The sequence below is a fragment of the Mastomys coucha genome, unplaced genomic scaffold (genome assembly GCF_008632895.1).
Source record: "Mastomys coucha isolate ucsf_1 unplaced genomic scaffold, UCSF_Mcou_1 pScaffold14, whole genome shotgun sequence".
Lineage (NCBI taxonomy): Eukaryota > Metazoa > Chordata > Mammalia > Rodentia > Muridae > Mastomys > Mastomys coucha.
In genome coordinates, this window is record NW_022196896.1 from 33,922,325 (window position 1) to 33,939,633 (window position 17,309).

General features: G+C 35.3%; 1 protein-coding gene across 2 annotated transcripts in view; it reads right to left on the minus strand.

Moving 5' to 3' along the window:
- Positions 1–17,309, minus strand: part of Rp1 (RP1 axonemal microtubule associated) — a 247,560-nt gene that overhangs the window by 157,471 nt on the left and 72,780 nt on the right. Inside the window, exon 3 of one of the 2 annotated variants that reach the window (XM_031366740.1) lies at positions 5,844–6,007. The exons of the other annotated variant lie outside the window; for it this stretch is intronic. Coding sequence (XP_031222600.1) covers positions 5,844–6,007 — 164 coding nt within the window. The remainder of the gene's footprint in view (positions 1–5,843; positions 6,008–17,309) is intronic. 2 annotated transcript variants of the gene reach the window in all.

Here is a 17,309-nt window from a genome sequence, read left to right on the forward strand (position 1 = left end):
CCTTTCACCATCTCTTGCTTTTTGGTGTTAGATGTTCTTAGTGTCTCTGACTAGAGCTTGTCCTGTCCTTGCTGCCCTGCAAGTCCCCTGGTACTCGTGAGACCTGTGCCTCCTGGCTGGCTGCTCCGGTCTCAGAAACTTACCAGAGAGAAAATTGCGGCTCTTGTCCAAGTCTCCGGCTTAAGGAGTTCCCTGGAGGTAGGCCCTCCACTTGCAGGGAAGGGGCAGAGAAGGAAGCTGATCCTCCTCTGTCACTTGGAAGCTGAGAGGATCCTGTCCTTGCCGCCCTGCGGCTCCCCTGGGACTCATGGGGCCTGTGCCTCCTGTCTGGCTGCTCCAGTCTCAGAACCAGAATTCTTTCTTAATCCATTTATCGTTTATAAAGAGGAAGGCTATAATTTTCTTGTGTATAAATTTTGTATACCATTACTTTACTGTAGAAGTTTTTGGTGGAGTATTTTTGGGTTACTTGTGTATAAAATCCTATCATCTACAAATAAAGATACTTTAAAAACTTTCTTTCCTATTTGTGTCCCCTTAACCTCCTTCAGTTGTCTTATTTTACTAGATAAGACTTCAAGTACTCTGTTGAATAGGTATGGAGAGAATCAACTTCCCTGTATTGTTCCTAAATTTAGTGGAAATGCTTTGAGTTTTTCTGCATTTAGGATGATGCTGTCTAGGAGCTTTCTGATTATTATGTTTATCATGTTCAGGCATGTCCCGTGTATTTGTATTCTCTACAGGACTTTGATTATGAATGTATTTTAGACTCTGTCAGAGTACTTTTATGCATCTAATTGAGATCATGTGTTTTTTCTCTTTTATTTAACTTGCGTGGTATGTTGCCTTAATATATTTACATATGTTGAACCATCCCTGCATCTCTAGGATACAATCTACTTGATCATAGTAGATAATCTTTTTGATTTGTTATTGGACTTGGTTGGTAACTATTTTATTGAGAGCTGCTAAATATTCTCATAATGGAAGTTTGTCTGTATTTTCTTTCTTTGTTGAATCTGTGTGTGGTTTAGGTATCAGTGTAATAGTGACTTCATAAAAGGAATTAGAAAATGTTCTTAAGTTTCTAATTTGTAGAATAATATTGGGAGTATTTGCATTCATTCTTTAAAGGGTAGGTAGAATTCTGCACTGAATTAATCTGGCACTGGGAATTTTTTGGTTGGGAGACTTTTAATCCTTAGTTGTTAGGGGTCTCTTAGGTTGTTTATTTAATCTTGCTTTAACTTTGGTATGTTTGATAAGTCATATATATCAAGAAATCTAACCATTCTTTTTAGATTTTTCAGTTTAGGGGAGCACAGATTTTTAAAGTATCTCCATATAACTCACTAAATATTCTTAATGTCTGTTGGGAAGTCCACCTTTTCAGCTCTAGTTTTATTCATGTATGTCTCCTCTTTATATTTGACTAAGGCTTTGTCAACCTCATTGATTCTTTCAATTGTTTTTGGCTTGTTTGCTTCTTTCTCAATAATTGATTTCAGCCATGACTTTACTTCTTACAGTTACTCTTTTTGTATTTTATTTCTTCTTTCTTGTTTTAGGGCTTTTAGGTGAGCAGTTAGATTGCTATGAGAGCTTTCCACTTTTTTCTTTTATTGAAAAAATTTTTTAATAAAATACATTTTGATTATGGTTTCCCCTCTCTCAACCTCTACAAGTTCCTCCCCACCTCCCTTCCCCTACAGATCCATACCCTTTCTATCTCTTGATAGAAAACAAACAATTACCCAAGAAATAATAATAAAATAAAATAAAACAAACTGGAATAGAACTAAGCCAACAAACAGAATGAAAACAACCAAATAAAAGGCAGGAGAAACGCATAGATATACAGACACAAATTCACACACAGAGAAAGTTCATGAAAACACAAAACTGGAAGCTACAACACACGAGCAAACCATCTCTAAGGGGAAAAGATGTCTGGCACAAAATTAATAGATGGAACATCCAAAGATGCCGCTGAGTTCACTGAGTTTGTTTGGTCTTGGCCATCTTTTGTTGAGCATGAGGGGTACCCATAAGAGTAATTGGTTTCCCCAGTGAGACTTCCTTAGAGAAAGCTAACTTTCCATTCATACAGGGTTATTAATTGGAGAAAGCTTCAGTGTTAATGATCAGAGCATGTGTCTACTTTTTCTCTCAGTCTTAGGAACCCATCTAGTACAGCCCCAGGCCACCCCACTTCATGCTGCCACAGGCTCTGAGTTCATGCTCCAGTTTCTTGTTTGTCTGTTTATTGGTTAATTGGTTCATTTTTTGTTTTTTTATGCAGGCACTTGATACTATGAACTTGCCTCTTAGTATTGCCTTCATTGAATCACATATGTTTGGGTTATTATATTTTCATTTAAATTAATTTGGAAAAGGTTTTAATTTCCTTCTCAATTTCTGCAATATTTATTTTTATTCAGTTGTGATTTGTTAACTTTCCATAAGTTTGAAAGCTTTCAGCTGTCTCTGTTGTGTATTCCTAGCTTTAATCTATGGTAGTCAGGTAAGATACTGGTGTTATTTCAATTGTCGTATATATGTTGAGACTTGCTTTTGTCTAATTATGTGATCAACTTTGGAGAAAGTTCCACGAGTTCTGAGAAGAAGACATATTCTTTCAAATGTATGTGAAATGCTTTGTAAATCCCGGCAAGGACCATCTGATTTAGGGCATCCTTCAGTTCATTAGTATTTCAATTTAGTTTTTGTCTAAATGACCTGTCTTTGGTGAGAGCGAGGTATTGATGTCTCCCACTACCAGTGTATGTAAGTCAATATGTGATTTTTAACTGTACTAGTATATCTTCCACAAACTTGGGTGTTCATATGTTTGCTGTATAACGTTTAGAATTACACTATTGTTCAGATTGATTCCTTCTTTGATAAGTATGTAATGTCTCTTCTATTTCTTCAGGTTAGTTTGGGTTTGAAGCCTATTTTGCCAGATATGAAAATGCCTATACTAGCTTGCTTGTTGGGTTCATTTGTTTAGAATATCTGCTTCAATCCTTTTAACCTGTGGTGATGTCTATCCTTGATAGAATAGCATGTTTTTTGGATTTAGCAGAAACATGGATCCTCTTTTCAATCAAACGTGTTTTCCTGTGTCATTTAATTGAGGAAATACCATTAATACTGATAACTATCAGTATTTATAGCAGCATTTACTGATTCCTATTATTTTTGTTGTTACACTATGGGTGTTTTCTTCTTTTGATTTACGGTTTTAGGATTATTTATTTCTTGTGTCTTCTTGGATGTGGTTAACCTCTTCAGACTGAAATTTTCCTTCTAGTGCCTTTTGTAGTGCTGCATTTGTGGATAGATACTACTTAAATATTGTTTTATTGTGGCATATTTCTCTTTGTTTGTATATTGTGATTAATAATCTGGGATGGCATTTGTGATCTCTTAGAGTGTATAGAAGAGGACCTTCTGGTTTTTAGGGGATCCACTGAGAAATCAGATGCTTTTAAATGGGGCTGTCTTTACACATTACTTAGTCTTTTTTCCAGGTAGCTTTAATATTTTTTGTTCTCATACTTATTGCTTTTATTCCTATGTGCCATGGGAAATTTCTTTTCTTATTATGTCTATTCGGTGTTCAGTATGCTTCTTGCACCTTTTTAGGTACCTCTTTGTTTAGGATTGGAAAATTTTCCTCTATATGCTTTTTGAAAATATCTTCTCTACCTTTATTCTAGTTTTTTTCTCCTTCCTCTATTTCTTTTACTTATTTATGTTTTCATGATGTCTCAGATTTTCTGGATGTTTGATACTTGTATGTTGCTTTTGTGTTTTGTTTTTGTTTTTTGTTTGTTTGTTTGTTTTTAGATTTCACATTGTCTCTAACTGGTTTGTCCATTTCTTCTCCTTGTCTTCAATGCCAGAGACCGTCTCCTCCATGTCTTATACTGTGTTGATGAGGCTTACCACTGAAGGTTTTGTTTGATATCCTAAATTTTTCATTTTCAGTTCTATTTTAGTTTGGGTTTTCTACAGTGATCCTGTTTCTATTTTCTAGTCTTGAATTGCTTTTCATTTCCATTAGTGTTCTCACAGTCTTCCTTATTTATATCTTCTTTAAGGTTCTGAAACTGTCATAATTGCTATTTTAAGTTTCTTATCTTGTGCTTCAACTATATGGTACTTCTCAGGGCCTGGTGTAGTAGGGTTACTGGGTCCTGGTGGAGGCACATGGTGTTAGCTGTTAATCTTTACAGTTGTGTTCTAGTGTCTAGGCATCTGGTGTGGGCATTCTTGAGCTGATTCTGGTTGACCATATCTGGTCTTGGTTTTGTTAGGTAAGCATTCCTTTCCTTGGTTTCTGTTGCCTTCTCTGGAGCTTAAGAAATTCTGGTGGCTATGGGTTACTTGGTAGAGAGGGCTTCTGCAGGTTATTTGGTAGCAGAGAGTATAGAAGTGGACTAGGGGAGAAACTAAGTGTCACATTGTGAAAGAGTCGAGGGTATCCTGTCCACATGAAGAGGCAGGGTATTCAGGAAGTTAGAGGTACAGTGGGGAAAAGAATCTACAGATTGCAGTAAGGCAAAGGATAATTTGAAGAGACAGGGATGCAAGGCCTGGAGGACCCTGAGTCTGAACCAAGAGTTGGAGTCTCCAGTGAATGGAGTGGAGGTGGGAGAAGGTGTACCCGTAAGCAGGTACTACTACCAGTCTGAAGCTGAGAATAGAGAGATCATAGTGGAAGATAGGAAGCACTGTATGTGCTACCCACCTGAGTCACTACTGAGTGTGGCCAATGAATGTCTCACATAAAAAGTGTTCTAGGCAGCTGGGGCTGACACAAAGGAACAGAGATGCACTAGAAGGGGATTCTGGGGCTGACACAAAGGGACAGAGATGCACTAGAAGGGGATTCTGGGGCTGACACAAAGGGACAGAGATGCACTAGAAGGCGATGCTGTGATACTAAAACGAAGTACAGAAAAGAACGTGAAATTGGCCATCTGACTCCCAGCCTGGTGTGGCTAAGACTTTATTTTTCGAATACTTAAACTCACCAGAAACACAAGAAAAAATCTCCTGATTGATATTAAACATATGAAAAGATAGTTTATAATGATAATAATTCTCCCAAATACTTCAGTGATTCCTGTAAAACAATATAGGTGAAATAAATAGTTATAGTAAACAAAATTCTGAAGATTATATCAAGGTGAATGTCCTATGAATATGAAAATATTTAAAAGACTTACCCTATTCTGACTGAGATTTTATTTTTTTCACCAGATATAATACAAACTTATATGTCTACATAAAAATGATGAAGTCCCTGGGAACTTCTGATAATGTTTGGTTCATTGCAAGTTTTCCTTTACCTTCTGGTATTTCTAACTGCTGTCTAACAACATGGCATTAGGTGGCCCTGCTTCAGATTTCCTACTTTCTGGATTCTGATCATAGTATACCTAACAATGACCTGATAACCTGACAAAAGATAAAATGTAAAATATAAGAACAACAACTTTTTGTCATCATTAATTAGTTAATAATTTACCTTAACTTTGAACCTTATCTAAAGAGGCAGAATAATATAAACTCTTTCTGATGACAATCAATAATATAGAAACAAAAACTACTAAACCTAAAGTATTTCTCTCTAGCTATTGTTTCTTCCCATGTGGTGGATTTACTTGTAAATCTGCTAGAACCAAGACAGCCATGAATTTAACTGATCTTCTACAAGATTTATGGTGTTTAATTGGAAGAGCAAAAATGACCAGCTATAATTATTCCAAATCTCCCACCAACTGTATCATTTCATTAATGAGTTTTACCTATACTTTAGGACTTACAGTGAAGTTGTCTTCATGCCCATCCTGAAACCGAGTCCCATCTCTTCCATAAAGATATATAGGTGCTGAACTCCTACAGTGTCCATACAACACAATATAAATCTGTGAGCTGGTCCCTGCATTTGAAAAGTCACTCGTAGTTACTGAAACTTTCCAGTTTCCACCTGCAGAAGCACAAATGACACACAATGTTATTGCAGGCCATTATAAAGACAGGTTCAAGGCAGATAAAAATGAACTCTTTTCAGCTGGGCGGTGGTGGTGCACACCTTCAATTCCAGCACTTGGGAGGCAGAGGCGGGTGGATTTCTGAGTTCAAGGCCAGCCTGGTCTACAGAGTAAGTTCCAGGACAGCCAGGGCTACACAGAGAAACCCTGTCTCAAAAACAAACAAACAAAACAAACAAAAACTCTTTTCAAGTCATCTGGAAACATGTCATAACCCTAGGTTTCAAATTTGGTTCTATAAATTCTTAGGTTAATTGCCAAAACTACTTGAGATTGAAAATATTTCACAGAGTAAATTTCAAAATAAGGGTAGAGAGCATTGATTTCTTATTGTTGGTCATGCCTGAACCCCGCGAGTAACTATAACACTTACATGAAACTTCCAATATTTTGATAAAATATGTATGTCCAGAATTAAATATTTTTATATATGGATGCTCAAAAATAGTCAGAAAGAACTTGAGACATCTTGCATCCATTATTTTAACTGTCCAGATTAACAGATAACACTGAGCCCCACAACAAAGAAAACAATGTGAATCAGCAGCATGCAAAAGTGGTGCTGTAAAATAAACGACTCACTGTGAATATAATAAAGGTAAATAAATGACTCGTTGTGAATATAAAAAGGTCACAGTATCTTACTACAGTTTCATTTTAATTTTACCACGTGTTTTGGAGCTTAAACATCTGACATGTAACCAATATATTAATCAGTGAGAAATTAGAGAGCACACTTACAATTTTACAAAAGAAAAATAATAAATTCAGAAACAGAGAGTTATATAAGTTTCTATTCATTAAGCTGCAAATTTTTTGTTCCTAATTTGAAGTAAAATATATTTTACACTTGATCATTATAATAAATAATCAAATTATTGATTTAAATTCTAGTACTATGTCAAATAAATGCTATATTTGTGAAACTCTACTTTAAAACTCAAAATTTTACTTTACTTGTCCAGCACAGGTTAAAAAGCCACACCAGTGTACAATATGATCTCGGTGATGCTCCTTTTGTTAAAAATAATTTCTTTAATTAGTAGATGATAACAAGAGTAGAAATAGTTAAATGTCAAGAAATTAGAGCTGGAGGATGCTAGCTGTTGCTGGTAGATTGCAAGGATGCTGGTGTTTGAGGGAGTAAAGTGCAACTGTGCTTTTCAACCACTGCAATGCAAGAAGAGTCTCAGAGAATTGACTGCTAGATGTACGTGGGCCAAATCAATAGGGAAAGAAATCACATTCCCAACCATTAAGATGCAAAGAATAAAAACAGATGTTTAAAAAATGAAATGTGATATCTGTTTATTAAAGATAGCTATACCTCCATAAATCATTGAGTGATTGCTAGAAATCCAGTGTCTAGGGTGGAGGAGTTAGGACAGAAAAAATATCTTTATTCTTAATTTGCTCGTAGTCTACATAAAAACACATACCAAAATACAGGAAAAGTAATGTAACACTTTCTTATTATAGGATTGTGGTAAAGCAAGACCAGTCACAGACAAGTGAATGAAATAAAAAATTAAAGAGAACAACAAAGAAGCCACAGAAGGCATGCACCCCACATTAATAAAAAGAAAAGAAAAATACAAAAGCTATCTATCATCTTTACAGACTGGAAACTCAGAGATGAGCAAACAGAAGGCTTCAAGTATCCAAGGTATATATAACCCATCTTTTCCATAAAGAAGGGAGAAAGAATGTAAACTAAAAAATAGAAATACGCTCTCATATTCATATAACTCATAGGGTCCAAAGATAAAGAGTCTGTTGAAAAGGTGAATAATTAGATTAGAATAAAGCAGAATGCAGATGTGGGTAGATACCTCGATAAAATCCTAAAACATTCTATATACAAAATTAATAAAACACCTAATTCCATCTTTAGAAATATACACCTATACTATAGGCATCAATAATATAAAACTTGTATCAAAAAAGGGGACCAAATGGTTCACTGGGAAGTTCCTTCCATTCAGTAAAAATAATATCAATTCTACACAACCTTTCAAAATAGATTCAAAAATCATTATATAAGCACACTACTCTGATACAAAAACTAGAAAGGAAAGTAGTATTAGAATATCAAATATAGCAAAATATATGCAAAAGTGTCATAATGAAAATGATCACTTATAAAACATGAAATTCATACTAGCTTTACAAAAATCAGAAAACTAGACAGGAATATTAGGAAGACAACTTAACCTTCAAGCTTATGCCAGGAATAAGTTTTTTTAATTTTCTGAAATTGATCAATATAATTCATAACATGAACAGTATAAAAGAATACATAAATATCTACCCTGCATCACTACTCATTTGTGATATGCAAATGAAAGCCACAGGGAGGTACAGCAGTGCTTTAAACAGCAGGAACAGCAGGAAAGGGAAAGCAACCTAGAATGGAGGAGAGAAACTCAATATGCCAACATGATGCACCAGGAAACAACTCCATAGTTTAGAAACAGTTTATTACAAGGTTAAACAAATATAAAATACATCCATGCAATTCTGTAGTAGGTCCGGCCGGCTGGCGGACCCTCCATTCTGTTGGGTGTTCCCGGACTGAGATTATTTGTGGGGTACCTGTAAACACAAGCGGGTAAGAGAGAAATAAACACACAGACACCAGGTAGCTGTATCAAGAGAGGTGTGTGTATTTACTGGAACACTCAGTTTAAATAATCAGAGGCAATATTGAAACCAAAAGCAACCTGATACCAAGCCATATAACATCAACACGAGAAAGTCCATAAACACCAGACCTGAGGAGGATCTTGAAAGGAAGATCGGGTGAACTTTTAACATAAACATGAGACCTGCTCAGTCTTTGATCTAAGGAGCAGCAGTCAGTGTTCCACACAGCGGGTGTCCAGCCCCAGCTTCCAGCCTGTCGGGGCTGCATACAGAAACCAAGTCGCTCCCAAGCAAAGGGGGGTAGGAGACCACACAATTCTGGTGACTTACCCAAAAAAATAGATTGTACTTTTCCATAAATTTTCCTAACAGTTTCATTCACAAAGGCCAAAGTTTGAAGTGAATCTTATCAACAGTTCCTAAATAGCAAGTTGAATCTTAAACAAAAAATATTCTTGGCTCCTTATCCTTGGTACTTGTAAAAATGACTTTATTTAGAAACAGGGTCATTGCAAATGCAATTGAAATGTAAATCCAAATAAAATTATACTCAAACTTGCCAGGAAATTGGAAGATGAGGAGCTGCTTTTATTCCAATCAGTCAAAGAGAAGAATTGGCTTAAGAACAGATTCCATTCCAAAATTGGAAGGCTTCTAAGTCAGTTCTAACTCTCTCTCTCTCTTCAAACCCTGTGTCTAATGTGTGTGATGTCTTCAACAATATGGTATTACCTCCGAGTTCTGGGAAGCAACCAAGGGCAAGGAGGATAGAATCACATCATTTTGGAATTTGTTTAGACACCACTGACAAACAACTCAAAGGCAGGTTTCCCCATACCTGGTGTGGATTTTCAGAGGCTGAACCACTTTACAGTCCCACCAGCAGGGAATGGGTGTTTACCTTTCCTCACACCATGCCAACCATTTGTTATCCTTTCCGGTTTTTCATCTTAATCATTTTTATTGGAATAATAGAAAATCTCAAAGTAATTATAATTTGCATTTCCATTATAACTAAGGATGTTAAATCTTCTTTGAATGTTTCTCAGCCATTTGTATTTCATCTTTTGAGAACTCTGTTTGCTTCGATGTTCATTATTTTTACTTTTATTTTTAACTTTTATTGCATTATGATGAGAAAAGTTACATGTTTTCAATTTATCTGAATTTGTTAACATTTAATAACTTATTGTAAGTAAATAGGATTAAATCACATTCTTGTTTCCCTTTTGTACCCCAACTCTTCCCAGAGACCCCCCTTCAATATTTACAATATCTTTTTTGTCATATTCCTTAAAATTTATAAAATATTATAACAATAAAATAAGTATTATAAAAGTTTTTGATATAAAACAACAATCAATTTAAAGTCTTATGTAGATGCTTGTCTACAGCAATAGTGAAAATACATTTTTCTCAATATAAATTTTAAATAACTCCAAACATATTAACTGTAAATTTCAAAATAACACATCACTAGCAGTATTTTCTTAAGTGAACATAAATATATAGTCTTTTTGTTTGTTTGTTTTGTATTTAGTAGACTTTAAAATCTTACTGTGGTACAAGCCCAAAATAAGAACAATTTTTAGATATTGGATTTCAATGTAATAAGGCTGTACTTCAATGACCCTCACATCACCAAAGTATTTTACCTCCATCGTAGCTAAGCTGAGAGTTGGTAGTTCTGCTGCACCAAGAAATAAATTGTAGGCACGATTTTTGGATACAGACTTCCTGCTATGGTCAAAGCTATTTGACTTGAGTGAGTGACTTTATTCTCAGCACACAGAGAACAGGTTACATTCATTTAAGAAATGGTGTAGGTAAAAAGATGGTCTATCCATAAAGTCATTCACCAACTGTTTCAATGAACAATGGTTCTGCTTGGAGAGTGGCACAGACATTAGGTGAGGGTAAGAATTTGTTTCATTAGCTGTGATAATTTGGAAAAGCATTCATCTCAGAGAAAGAGTAACTTATAAAGTCCTCTTCTTCAAACTAGATACAAGAGTTACAAACATCAAGCAAAGCATTCAGTCTCATTCTTTGTAGTTCTCTTACAAGTAACCTCCCTAGTTAATTGTCTATGTTTCTTTTGGGTATATAAATACTTTTAAAATATATAAGCTGTTCTGAAAACCATAATAGAGTGTAAAAACATAAAATGAACAATACTACTAATAGAGAGGCTGAGATTGGAGAAGCAAGAGCTCAAGACCCTTATGTTGTACACAGCAAGACACTGTCACAAACAAGCTGAAAGTATATATAGATTGTACAATATTGGACCTATTTCTCCAATTACCAAATTAGAGAGACCATTGGATGACAATCAAAAAATTTCTAATTCCTCATATTATTAGATTTCAATCGATTAGGATATGTTGCTAATATTAACTTTCATATAAAGATACTAAGAAAAAGTAATTGTCACTTCCTGTTGTTTTTGTTGTAAGAGGTAGAATTAGGTTTGTGTGGATTTGTTGAAAGATTACTTTCTTGCTTCTTCTAGGGTGTAATTTTGCTCCTTATGTTGATGTTTTCCATCTAGTATCCTTTGTAGGGCTGGATTTGTGAAAAGATATTGTATAAATTTTGTTTTGTCATGGAATATCTTATTTTCTTCATCTAACGTAATTGAGAGTTTTGCTGGATATAGTAGTCTGGGTTGGCTTTTGTGTTCTTGTAGGGTCTGTATGACATCTGCCCAGGATTATTTTTTACACTCCATATTCCATTCCTCACCCCTCCCCCACATCTACCCTCATACTACTCCACATCCCACATCTCATCACCACCCCGTCTTTATGTGGATGCCCTGACCTCCCACCCTATCAGACCTCTAAATTCCCTGGGGCCTCCAGTCTCTTGAGGGTTAGGTGCATCATCTCTGAATGAACACAGATCCAGCAGTCCTCTACAGTATGTGTGTTTGGGGCCTCATATCAGCTGGTGTATGCTGTCTGTTTGCTGGTCCCATGTTTGAGAGATCTCTGGAGTCCAGATTAATTGAGATCGCTGGTCCTCTTACAGGATCACCCTCCTCCTCAGTTTCTCCCTCCAACACAGGGTCAGCAGGTTCTGTCTATTTGGTTGGGTGCAAATATCTGCATCTGAATCTTTCAGTTGTAGGGTCTTTCAGAGGGCAGTCATGATAGGTCTCTTTTTGTGACTGCTCTTTAGCCTCAGTAACAGTGTCAGGTCTTGGGACCTCCCCTTGAGCTTGATCCCACTTTGGGCTTGTCGCTGGACCTTCTTTTCTTCAAGCTTCTCTCCATTTCCATCCCTTTAGTTCTTTCAGACATGAACAATTAAGGGTCAGAGATGTGACTGTGGGATGGCAACCCCATCCCTCACTTGATGCCCTGTCTTCCTGCTGGAGGTGGGCTCTATAAGTTCCCTCTCCCTACTCTCAGCATTTCATCTAAGGTCCCTCCCTTTGAGTCCTGAGAGTCTCTCACCTCCCAGGTCTCTGATGCACTCTCAAGGGTACCCCCAACCTCCTACCTCCAAAGGTTGCATGCTTCCATTCTTTCTGCTGGCCCTCAGAGATTCAGTCCTTTTCTCTCACCCAATACCAGATTAGGTTTCCCTCTTCGACCCCCACCCCCTTCACTTTCCCTCCTAGGTCCCTTCCTTCCTCCCCACTTGTGATTGCTTTCTTCTCTCTCAAGTGGGCCTGAGGCATCCTCACTTGGGCACTTCATCTTGTTGACCTTTTTGAGTTCTGTGGGCTGTATCTTGAGTATTCTGTACTTTTTTTTTTTTTGGCTAATATCCACTAATAACTCAATGTTCATTTTTAATGGGTTGTCTTGATGTTTAGTATTTGTTTTTAGTTCTTTATATGTTCAAGATACTAATGCTCTCTCAGATGCATAGCTAATAAACACCTTTTATCATTCTGTTGGTTCCCTCTTCACTTGAATGATACTTTGTTTTTTTTTTTTATAGAAGCTTTTGTTTCCTGTTATCCCATTTATTAATTTTTGGTCTTAATTCCCATTGTTATCAGGATCTTGTCCATAAAGCCCTTCCCTACTTTCTCCTCTATCAAATTTAGGGGGTTGAGTCTTATACTAAGGTTCTTGACCCATTTGGAATTGTTTGCATAAGGTGAGGGACATGTATATTTTTATTACTACTTCTATATATGCATATACATATAGTCATCCAATTGGACAAGCACAATTTATTACAGATGGTGTCTTTTCTCCTATATATTTTGTAGACTACTTTGTGAAAAGTTCAGTGACTTTGGCTGCTCTGATAATACAGTGGACAGAGCACATTGTGACAAACCTAATGAACTGATTTTGATGCCCCAAACCCAAATGGTAGGAGAGAACCAACTCACACAAGTTGTTCTCTGACCTCTCTACACAGGCCATGGTATGCAAACACACACACACACACACACACACACACACACACACCATAAATAAATAAAATGTATTTTTTTAAAAAATCAGGTGGGTACAGGTATATGAACTGATATCTGAGTCTTTAATTCTATACCAATAATAATGAATCTGGTTTTTATTCTAGGACTAACTTGTTTTATATTACTATATTTCTATAATATATCTTGAAATGAGGGTGTTGATAGCTCCACCACCTTTTTTCATATTTAAAGATCATTGTAGTTGTCCTGGGTCTCTTGTTTATTCATATGATATTTAAGATTATTTTGTCAATTCTTGTAAAGAATTGCATTGAAATTTTGATGTGTGTTACTTATAATCTAAATATTGCTTTGGATAGCATTATCATTTTCACATTAATCCATTAATTCCATCTTCTAGTACCTTTTTAAATTAAGTGTCTTAGGTAAAAGACACTGTACAAATCTTTTATTCCCCTATGATGTGAGGAGACTGGTCGTACTTGTCATGTTTCTGATTTAGTATAAATGCTTTGAGTTTTCTCTCTGTTTGGTACAGTGTTGACTGTAGGCTTCCTGTCCCTATGTGTATGAAAGTAGCCTCTCATCCACAGAGATGCGCCTGCCTTTGCTTCCTGAGTACAGGAATTAAAGGTGTGAACACTACGCCCAATATTTGGGAAATTTTTAATTACTACTTCTATATATTAAGGTGTTAGGGGTCTATTTAAATTATATACTTCACCTTGATTTAGCATTATTAAATTGTATATATCTAGAGAATTGTGTATATCTAGAGATTCATCCTTTTCCCTAGATTTTCACATTTGTTGGTACATAGATTTCTTTCTTGTCCTTATATATCTGTTTCCTCACTATATGTTGTGATAACTCCTTTGGATTCTAACTTTATTAATCTGGGTAAACTTTTAATTAATTTTGTCAATTAGTCGATTTTCTTAGTATTTTCAATGAACCAATACCATTTCATTGATAGTATGTGGGGTTTTTTGTTTGTTTGTTTTTTGTTTTGTTAGTCTTATTTCATTAATTACATCTCTGATTCCAACTATCTCTTCCTGTCTACTTGAGGAGGGGTGTTATTCTGATTTTTCTAAAGCCTCCATGTGGATAATTAAGTTATTAATTTAATATCTTTTGGTATTTATATAGGTTTATTGTGCTCTAAACTCTTCCTCTTAAGGCTGCCTTCATTTGTCTCATAGATTTTAGTTTGTTGTAATTTCTTTTTCATTCAATTCTAGAAATTCTCTAAGTTTCCTTTTGATTTCTCTGTTCTTCCAGTTATTCAGGGGTATATTGCTTAGTTTCTATATTTTGTTGCTTTCTATGGTTTCTATTGATGATCATACTCATCATCATGGTTTTACACCATGGTGGGCAGATAGAAGGCAGGACAGAATTTCACTTTTCCTATATTAGTTGAAACATTTTGTATGTCCTAATATGTGATCTATTTTGAAGAAATTCCCTGGGATGCTGGTATAATTAATGTTCTGTATACCTTAGTCATGAAACTTATGATATCCCTAAACTCTAGAGTTTCTGGTTTTAATGAGAATGGGGTATGGAAAGCATCCATTATGATTCTTCTAGGGTCAATCTGTGGCTTTAAGTTCAATAGTTTTTCTATTATGAAAGAATGTAATCTTGCATATAGATATATATTTAGTATTTTAATATACTGTTAGCGGTTTTTCTTTTTAGTGTGTATAAAGTGCTCCTCCTTATCTTTTCTCATTTTGACTTGGCAGATATAACAATGGCCACGTATGCTTGTGTCTTAGATCCATTTTATTGAAATACCTTCCTACTTCAAGGTAGTGTCTGTCACTGAAATGAGGTGTGGTTCTTAGAATTCAATCATTTAGTCTGCTTCTCTTTATTGGTTAAAACCATTAATATTAAAAACTAGTGTTGAACAAAATGTATTAATTTCTGTCACATTATTGCTTTTGTGTTGTTTTCTTAGAACTTTTGATTCAATGTTCAACAATTATATATTGTTTCCTTGCATTCATAATCTCCTAAGGCCAAATTTTTCCTTCCAATATCCTTTGTAGTGGAGGGTCAGTGGCCATAAATTCCATAAATCTCTTTTTATTACAAAAATTCTCCTTTCTTCTTCTATTACTACTAAAAGTCTGCTGGGTGCCAGTCTGGGCCGGCATCCGTGGTTTTCTTAATTTATAGAAAATTGTGTCAAGCTATTCTGGCTTTTGGAGATAAATCTACAAATAATTTTTTAGATAAATCTTTTGTAAAATAAATCAGCTGTTATTTGAATGGGCCTGCTTTTATTTTTTTTTTCTTTTTGTAGCTTTCAATATCCTTCCTTTGTTTTGTAAACTTAGCACTTATACTATTTTTTTTGTTTTGTATTTGTTTTTTATTCTTTTAGGGGCCTGACTATTTAGTGTTCTGTATGCATTTTGTACTTTGATGGGCAGCTCTTTCTTTCAATTAGGGTGGTTTACTTCTATAGTTTTGTTGAAAATATTGTTTATGCCTGTGACATGGGTCTCTATTCTGTACCTACTTTATAGGTTTGAACACTTATAATTTCCAGGATATTCTTCTTTGGTTTTCTCAAATTTGACTTTTTTTTTTCTTTTGACGTAGTAATCCAGTTTCTCTAGTTTGTCTATACAACCTGATAGTCTCTCTTCCACTTCATACAATCGTCTGGAGAAGTTTTCTTCTAAGTTTTGTTTGAATTTCTAAAGTTTTCATTTTGCATTTTATTTTATTTTGGATTTTCTTTGGGGATTCCATCTCTATTACATTCCATGTTTGTAAAACTTGATTTTTTTTTCATTATTTCATTCAACTGCTTATGTTTTGTGGTCTTCATTCTAACATTTACTGATGTACTCATTGAGTTTTTTGATAATATTTATTACTGTTATCTTGAAACCACTGTCTTATACATCATCTAAATCACTTACTTTCTTTAGAAAACATTACCATAAGATTTTGGCAGTAATTTATTGTCTTAATTACTTACATTTATATTTTTCAAAAGAACAAAGGTATCTGGAGCTAGGTCATTGGTAGCATTTCTTGGAGTGGAAATTTCTCTGCTTTGTCAAGGGGTTGCTTAAAGCTCAGTTTTCTGGTGCCTTGGGACAAGTCAGTGCTAATGTTCAAATAGGATACTAGTAGGAGTCATAGCTCAGCTTGAGCCAAGTGAAGTTTCTAATCCCAAGAGCAGACCTTCTGCAATGTTAGAATAGTCTCACAACTAATTTTCAGGATACTGTGAAAGGTTTAGAACTTCATTTCAGGTCAAGGGAATTTGTGGAGTAGGTACTACAAGTGGAAGATCCCTACCTAAAATAGAGGGCAGAAAAGAAAGTAGAAGCCAGGCACATAGTCCTCAGGCAGGTCAGTGGGGCCAGTGAAGTTACCAGCATGTTAATGGTCCCTATCTAGAAAAGGGTCATCTAAGATCACAAGGATGGACAAAGTAAGTGATTAAAATCAACATTCCTGCCTAAAAGTAGAGGCCAAGGGCATGTACCAAGAATGAGTGGAAGTGACTATGTGACTCTGAGGTCCCTATATGTACATGGGGACATAGATAAGGTAAAGAAGTCAGGAAGGAAACATGTGGTCCTCAAATAGCTTAATGGGGTCGCTTCACATGTAAAAAGTTCTTTACAATAACATCCAGCTGCTCTTCCTAGTATATTATACTCAATACCAGAAAATATTTATAGCCTCCAAACAATACTAAACTGGAAAGACATTAACCATTTGTAAAAATCAAAATGTTGGAAACTATTAATACCACATTAAACTGTTTATCACTCATCATAAGATGCCTTGACTTTTCTGTAGTTTTAATGCTTTCATGGTGAAGAGTTAAGAAGGAAAGAATTTCTTTGAGGTCACACAACCACCCTGAGATTGATACTTTAAAACTTTTTTCAGATGTTAAACATTGTTTTATTTTGTTCACTTGCAAATTGGTTTTTATGAAAGCTAAAGAGAATAGGCAGAGTGCCTGGTACATAATTGCCATTCAACAAAGGAAGGTTATTGTGACTATAATTGTTCTATATGTGCTGCATCTCAACAAAGTCTATATTACCCACAAAGAACAAAACTGGGTTTTTCTTTTTTTTTTTATTTTAGATATTTTCTTTATTTACATGCAAATTTCTCCATTCCCAGTTTCC